The following is an 8,649-nucleotide window of genomic DNA, read 5'->3' on the forward strand; positions in this document are numbered from 1 at the left end:
GCGTCTGACAGACTTTTCCTGTTTACATCGCGATCAGCCGTGATTGGACACGGCTGATCACGTGGTAAAGAGTCTCCGTGAGAGAGACACCATGCAACAACGATCGCCGTGATGCATGCCCCCGGGGGCGCGCAGCGGCTCAGAATCCTGAGGACGTCATATGACGTCTAGTCAGGATTCTACAACCACTTTGCCGACATCAATATGTCATTGGCGGGCAGCAAGTGGTTAACCAAAGACATGTAGCAGAATACATGTTGGCCAAACTTTATGAAGATTCTTTTTTTATTGGATTTGTTTTAAAGCAGAAAGTAAAAAAATATTTATATTGCAAAAAAATAAACCCAGAGGTGATGAAATGCCACCAACAGAAAGCTACATTTGTGTGACAAAAAAAATAGAAATATAATTTGGCTGACTGCGCAAATACTAGATCAAGCAGCACAGATCTAAATGACAAAACATGTTGTGGTCATAAAGGGGGCAAAACATGAAATTCTGTTACTCAGCAGCACTCGGATTTCCTCTTAAGGAGTCAGTAAATGATACAAGAATCCGCCATATGTTGTCATATAATGTATATTACTCCAAAGCCAACTACTGGAACCGCAGAAGAGTGTGAATGCGGATCAAACATACAGCTCACAACACGTGTAGAGAAACTCCCCATTCTGCGCGTCCTTGAGTGCTGAACTACCTGTCAGATGACCGACATCCTCAGCACATGCGCAGAATGCATAAAGAATGCAGCGGGAACCAGCACGCAGGTAGAGAATACCTGCGTGCTTACGTCGCCGCATCCCGTAGCATCGGGTAACCTCATTGGTTGCAAGTTATTAAAATGGGTACGTCATCTAAGGGCAACGTAAACGTAATGGGTCACTGCTACCTTGTGATTGGCTCGCTTTCTCCGTCGTACGGTCTCAGGTAACATTCCTGCGTGCCTACGTCGACGCAACCCGTAGCATCGAGTAACCTCATTGGTTGCAAGTTATTAAAATGGGTACGTCATCTAAGGGCGACGTAAACGTAATGGGTCACTGCTACCTTGTGATTGGCTCGCTTTCTCCGTCGTACGGTCTCAGGTAACCACGGTAACGTTGCTGCACCATGGAAGCTCCGGAGGCTGAGATTATTATACCAGGCCGCAGCAGTTCTCCCAGCCCAGTGATAACCCCAACACGGGAGGAAGACAGTGGAGGCCCCGGGGTGTGTTCATTGTGCCTCTCCGGGCCCGGGAAATACACGTGTCCGCGCTGCAATGCCCCTTACTGCAGCCTGGCCTGTTACAAGGGGCCCCGGCACACGGCCTGCTCCGAGCTCTTCTACAGGGACTGTGTGCTGCAGACTCTGAGGGAGGACAAGGCCGGGGGTCAGGAGAGGCAACAGATGGAGGAGATGCTACTGAGACTGAGAGAGGAGGAGGAGGCTGGAGAGGAGGCAGCTGTTGGGGAGATGAATGGAGAGGAGGCTGAGCTGTGGAATAGTCTCAGTGCCCAGGAGAAGGCTCAGTTCATCAGGCTTGTAGACAGTGGGGACATCGGGGCCTTGGTCCCTCAGTGGAAGCCTTGGTGGGACCCTGAGGGGATCAGACATGAGAAGATCATGGAGCTCCCGGAGGAGGACAAGTCCAGGAGAGAAATGTCCAATAAAGGCCCCGAAGACTCTCCTATCCCTGAAAATACCAAGGAAGCTGCGGGCCTGAGCGTCCGTGAGCAGACCTCCATGGTGCCCCCGATACTGAGCTCCATCCCACCCCTCAGCTCCCTCAGCCGTAATCCCTCCCCTCTAGTGAAGTACAGTGTGGTCAGTGTCATTTACGGCTACGCCTTTTCCCTTCTGCGGCACAATGGCGATGTGAGCGACCCGGACATCCTATTACACTTCACAGAGACCTTGTTCGCTGTCTCTCCTGCTCTCAGTACCAATGCTGTGTACAACTCCACGGCTCATGCCTTAAGTAGTGCCATCCGCGCCACCTCTGACACACAGCTAGGAGGCGATAGAAGCCTAGCCTGTTCTGCCATGGAGGCCACATCTCAGATTCTGCATGGTGATGAGTCCAAAACCTACTCTCTGGCTGCTCTCTCCCACTTATTCCGTTTGCTGGGAAGAGTACGTAAACAGGTAGCTGGTGATAAAGACATTCGGAAAGGTGCCTTCAATGCCAAGAAGAAATGCTTGTTCCTGGCTGCATGGGTGAAGGAGAATGAGGACTGTTTGGTGGTGTTGTCTAAGGAGATCATGGCGGAGTACAGACAGTATATTGATGAACTCAGTGGGGTGGCAGAAATTTCTGAAGGACTGCAGAAGGTCTGGGGTGGGAAAAGGCCACAGGAGAAGAAGAAACTCATACAAGAAGTTGATCCTCCAACAGATGAACTCTGAGTGTTCACAAATAAAATCTGAATGGCGGATTTTCAAAATGGAACTGCCATTAATGACTGTTTTACAAAGGTGCAAGCTCTGGAGCCATCATCCTTGCTTCACTACATAGGGGGAGATTTAGGCCCCTTTCACACTGGGGTGGCGGTATAGCGCGGCTATTTTTAGCGGCGGTATTCGGCCACTAGCGGTGCGGTTTTAACCACCGCTAGCGGTCAAAAAAGGGTTAATACCGCCGGCGGTATAGCCACAGTTTCCCATTGATTTCAATGGGAAGGAATGGTAAACACACCGCTCCAAAGATGCTGTTAGCAGGACTTTTGGAGCGGTCCTGCTAGCGCTCCGCTCCAGTATGAAAGCCCTCAGGCTTTCACACTGGAGAAACAGCAGCCGCTGTTTAGGGTCGGTTTGCAGGTGCTATTTTTAGCGCAATAGTGCCTGCAAACCGCCCCAGTGTGTAAGGGGCCTTACTAAAACTGGTGCACATAGAATTTAGTGCAGCTGTGCATAGTTACCAATCAGCTTCTAACTTCAGATTGTTCAATTAAGCTTTGACAATAACCTCGTAAACACAGGGCCGATTTTGATATGTCAAATCGCATGCCAAATTGGCGCGTATTGCCAGCAATGGCACCGTCCGAATGGGTACGACGCTCGCCTTGGCTCCACACCGATTCCAAAGAGTAGATCCTGCACTACTTTTGGTGACTTCGGTTGCGATTTCAATAGACATCTGTGCATGATCCCACACAGATGTCTCTCAAATCGCCCCCGAAGTCGGACTGAAATGCCGGCGTGAAATCATGCGAGTTCAGCTGAACTGGCACGATTTTTAACCCGCTTTCAGTGTAAACCTCGACTAAAACTTAGAAGCTGGCTACTATGCAGAGATGCATCAGATTCCGTGTGCTCCAGTTTTAGTAAATCTCTCCTATAGTGACATGACTTTTATCTGGAACAAACATATTCAGGAGTTCTGGCGGTCATGTTTCTTTTTTTTTTTCCTCCTTCTCACTGGAATTTCAGTATTTTTTGTGAATATTAAAAGCCAGCAGCTACAAAATCTGTAGCTCCTGACTTTTAATAAATAGATCCATACCCGTCCCAGGATCTTGGGCTGTGCTCACCCGAGGGGGCTCCGGGGACCGAAGTCAGCATCTTAACTGTGGGCAGCTTGTGGCTTCAAAGCTGGGTGCCCGGTCCGCATTGTGAATGGTTCCCCCCCCTCACAAAAAAGGAGGGGGGAGACGGTCTTTAAGCAGAACTTTCTCTTTTGGGTGGAGTTTCACTAAGTTCTTTCAGGGTCACTTGCTTGGAACAAGCAAGCAGATTAGTATACCGACTCCACGCTGATATCCACTTGCTGCATTCTTGTACCATGCAATTGACTGAAAGTGCTGAAGCTAGAGAATATCGGGCAACCTGCAGTCTGTGACCAGTAATGACACCTCCTGTATTTATTTCCTGTTAAGTTTCATTTAGCGCTGAACTGCAGCAAAAATAAAAAAAATAAAGCTCCCTTGCAGTAGGGCGGTGCTCTAGCAGTAATCTTGCTGGTCTTTTTCCAGTTAATACTGAAATGAAAGTGCTGGTAGCACTTCAACTAATGTAAGATGGTATGATTGTATTTCAATTCCAAATATATTTTTATACATGACTTTTTTCATACATAAATTAAATATATATACATGATTAAGTATCTTTTTCAAGGGTCATGATTATGTAATTTAAAAGGCATAGGCCTCGTCTATAAAAGTATCTTACAAAAAGGCGATGTCGTGGGAATTGTAAGTAAAGAAAACGGAGTACAAAATTCCATATATACTCGTACACACACACACACACATATATATAGGGTTTGACAAATTTGCTTGGAATCTAGGAGCCAGAAACCCGCCCCGTCGAGCTCACGCGAGGAAGCGAACGCATACGTGAGTAGCGCCGGCATATGAAAGTGGTGTTCAAACCACACGTGAGGTATCGCCGCGATCGGTAGAGTGAGAGCAATAATTCTAGCCCTAGACCTCCTCTGTAACTCAAAACATGCAACCTGTAGAATTTTTTAAAGTTGCCTATGGAGATTTTAAAGGGTAAAAGTTTGTCGACATTCCAGAAGCTTGACATGTTGGGTATCAATTTACTGTGCGTAACATTATCTTTCACAATATAAAAAAAAATTGGGCTAACTTTACTGTTGTCTTATTTTTTTTTAATAAAAAAAAAGTGTATTTTTCCCCAAAAAAGTGCCATTGTAAGACCTCTGCGCAAATACGGTGTGAAAGAAAGTATTGCAATGACCGCTATTTCATTGTCTAGGGTGTTAGAATAAAAAATATATATAATGTTTGGGGGTTCTAATTAGAGGGAAGGAAATGGCAGTGAAAACACAGGGGAAGCTCCATTAGTCTTGTCATGCCAACGGCCACCACAAGATGGTGCCAGATCACAGATGGAAGCATAGGCCTGCAGAAGGCCGCAAAGCCGTGGCCTCAATTACCGGCCGGTGCGGCCCAACGCGATAACGCGGTGGGGGCGCATGGAGACACAGGATGGTCCTTTGTCTCCGTGCGCCCCCGCTGTGCGATCGTGTTGGGCCACGCCGGACGGTAATTGAGGCCATGGCTTTGCGGCCTTCTGCAGGCCTATGCTTTCTTCCCCAGGAGCCAGGTTGCGAATTCTAGTCGCAATTGTGACTTGACGCCTGGATTTTGTCGAGCCCTGTGTGTGTGTGTATATATATATATATATATATATATATATATATATATATATATATATATATATATATATATATATATATATATATATATACACACACATACATATCTTTTTTTTATAAATATAAACCCAGACAGTGAGAGGAACATCTTGCACCAGTCTCTCTCTCTAATTTGAGCAATAAAAGTGCACACGGTGAGGGTTAATATACTTAAAACAGGAGAGTGCAAAATCTGGTGCAATCGCTGCATAGAAACCAATCGGCTTCCAGTTTTTTTTTGTGAAGGCTTAAAGAGGACGTGAACCCCTCTTTAAAAAAAAAAAAAAACACCCTGCAAGGCAAAAGGCATAATGAGCTAGTATGCATAGCATACCAGCTCATGAAGTACTTACCTAAGATCAAAGCCCCGGCAGCAGTGCTCGGTCACCTCCTCCGTCGGCGCCATCTCTCCACGATTCACTTCCGCATATCGCGGCTCCAGCAGGTCAAGGTGGTCCCTTTCACATTGGGCAGTGAAGGTGCGGTGACGGTATAGCAGCGCTATTTTTAGCGCCGATATACCATCGTATTTACCGCGATATTCGGGCGCTAGCGATGCGGTATTAACCCTGGCTAGCGGCCGAAAAAGGGTTAATACCGCCCGCAATGCGCCTCTGCTCTAAAGATGCGGCAAGCAGGACTTTTGGAGCGGTCCCGCTACCGCTTCAGTGTGAAAGCCTTTGGGCTTTCACATTAAAGCCTGCAGGGCATGATTTTTTCATGCGGTATAGCAGCGCTATTTTTAGTGCTGTACCGCATGAAAAACGCCTCAATGTGAAAGGGGCCTCAGGGGGCTGGAGTTAGAAGCTGATTGGCTACCATGCACAGCTGCACCAGATTTTTTACTCAGTTTTAGTAAATAAACCCCAGTGGGTCTTCTATATTTTTTTTTCTTTTAGCCGCTAAATGGCATGCAAAAGCCACAAGTGTTCATCCCAGACATGTGCAGTTGAAAGTTTCTACAGCAATGACAATTTTCAACAACAGTTGTCCATAAGAAGTGTGCGCTGCCATTGCTTCTGGCAATAATAACGTTAGGATCCAGTGATCGGTTTTCTGGTCCAGTTGAGAGTTCTTAAAAGTTCTAGTGAAGGCAGGACATCACACGAGGGATCACTCACATGTACCTGGGTGCTGCAGCCGTTGATCAAATAATTTGTTATATGTGGATGGACAACCCCTGGAAATATAAAATAACTTTTAATGTGGCAGACTGGAATTTATGTCCTGAATCCAGAAGCCAGTTGTGGGGGTGGGGGGTAAGGCCTGTGTCCAACCTTGTGTGATCAACTTCCATGCAGTAAACAAGGTTTATCTTTGTACATTTACTGGGGTTGGGGCAGGGCCCTAGTAAGCGTTGCCTGGGGTGCAGAGTAAATGGGCATCCCATGCCGACATGGAGAAACCTTACCACCGACATCCATATGAAACCATATGAAAGAATGTACCAGGGCGCAGATAAATTTCCAAAACATGGCTTGTTGGGGGTCTTCGAGGACTGAGGCTAAGAACCACTGATGTAGGTAATGAATACCTTCTAGAGGCCCACAACTCTGCACTACATTGGGGAGGGAGATGAGCTCTTTTAGTTGCCTAGTTTGCCACAGGGGAGTGAATCCCTGCAACATGGTCAATGCCAGGTCCCAAACCCATCGCTAATGATATCACCAAGCCCGACGGAACCCCATAGGCCATGTATTGCAGCACACAAGGGGTATGGCATAACATTTCACAACGTGCAGCAAAAAAATAAAGATTACAACCGTTGCTGATCCAGCTTATCAATGTGGAATAAATGAGCTACATAGTGACTGTTATACTTGCCACGTCACTGTCTGCACATCATATCTCGTTTCTCTGCTGCATACTGCCCTTTGTCATATGCACCGCATTTCTCTTCTGTCCATACTGCCTGCCTTAACACTTGCTGTGTTTCTCCCCTGCACATAGGGCCTGTCTTTACTCTTCATACACTCTGCACTAATCCATTGCACATACTGTCCACAGTCATAACCCTTCCCTGCCTGTCCTGCATAGACTATCATACCTGCTGCAGTCCTCAAGTGCTCACTGCCATTTGGGTCAAGGTATCAAAAAATACCCCAAATTGGTTACTTAAAATACATTTCAAGGCTGTGCTGCAATCAGCCTATAGGTAGAGAACCTGTGGGAAGTCGAGGAGCAAGGAAATATCACTGCTTCCTGGTTGTTCTGCCAAGCCCTAAGCTTCTTATTGGTCATCTGTAGTGTCTGGAGGCTAATCGGAGGATATACAGAAAGAAAATAGTCCCTGTATCTAGTGACAGGGAAGAAAAGAGTCTATAACTGTGACAAAGAATTGAACATATTGGGTAGAAAAATTAATACATTTTATTAGTAACAAAAATTCAAATAAAAAAATGTGTATACCTAGGGGTTCAAGCTCCCCTGACCAGGAAATACACAGTACCAGTTGGAAATTGCATGTTTGTGTATTTTTGTTGTACCCATTTTTGTGTTCATGTAAGCATGTGAGACATGCAATTTCCCAGTGGTTCTGTGTATTTCCTGGGGGGGGGGGGGGGAGCTTGGTATATTTTATTAATACTAATAAAATGTATACATTTTTGTACCCAATGTGTTAAATTCATTGTCACAGGTATAGCCTCTTTTCTTTCCTGTCACAGGGATTTTTTTTCTGTATGCATAGTTTCGCTATAGTGACAACTCCTAATAGGTGAGTGCAATATTGCGAGTACTACCCTTGATTTAAGGCCCCCCTTTCTGTTTTCCATAATCAGAGGGTATGAAGAGGCATCCCAGATGTATGATAGAATGCTGTGGGAATCGTTTGTGTCTTTTGGGATTCCAGGACACAGTGTAAAGCATTTAATGGTAGAATTCGACTGGAGGTGCCTGCTGTAAGGATCAGGAACTGCTTTGGGTGTTAAGAACTTCCCACATTTCATTATCGTTTGCTTAAAAAAAAGATTTATTGTAGTGTATATATACTGGTATTATACAAATCAAGTCAGTAAAATGTTTAAACAAAAATTCAAATTTTGAGGTATCCATGAAAATCACACACACACTATTGCCAGCATATACACTGCCTGTTTTATGTGTTGCTACGTTATAAAAACAGAACTCTCCCAGTCATTGAAGTCATGTACAGATGTTGTAAAAGCGGTTTCAGGTGCATTGACATTTTAGCCTCACACAGAGATTTAGATCTATGGAGAGGCAGCAAATTTTCAAATTGGGGTAGAGAGGTGGGTCTGTTCTGCAATTCACAACTGAAATGTCACTATTTTAGGAGAAGGTTGCAAAGGTTCCATAAATGTTAAAATGTCAGAACTGCAGCCCCTGGGGCAGATCCACGTACCTCCGTGCATCTTTCCGCCGGGCACAGCGTATCTAAGATACACTACGCCGGCGTAGTGTATCTTTGGAGGCGTAAGGGCGCGGGATTCAAATGGATGTAATGGGGGCGTGTTTTATGTAAATACGTTGTGACCCGACGTAAA

At 45.7% G+C, this 8,649-nt stretch overlaps 1 protein-coding gene across 1 annotated transcript; it reads left to right on the forward strand.

Annotated features, from left to right (window-relative positions):
• Positions 1 to 855: 855 nt before the first annotated feature.
• Positions 856 to 2,552, forward strand: ZNHIT2 (zinc finger HIT-type containing 2). The gene is made up of 2 exons (XM_040328550.1): positions 856 to 927; positions 1,086 to 2,552. Exon 2 carries the CDS (start codon positions 1,111 to 1,113, stop codon positions 2,386 to 2,388), a length of 1,278 nt encoding a protein of 425 aa, XP_040184484.1. The 5' UTR covers positions 856 to 927; positions 1,086 to 1,110; the 3' UTR covers positions 2,389 to 2,552.
• The last annotated feature ends 6,097 nt before the right edge of the window (positions 2,553 to 8,649 follow it).

The sequence above is a fragment of the Rana temporaria genome, chromosome 11, assembly GCF_905171775.1.
Source record: "Rana temporaria chromosome 11, aRanTem1.1, whole genome shotgun sequence".
NCBI lineage: Eukaryota > Metazoa > Chordata > Amphibia > Anura > Ranidae > Rana > Rana temporaria.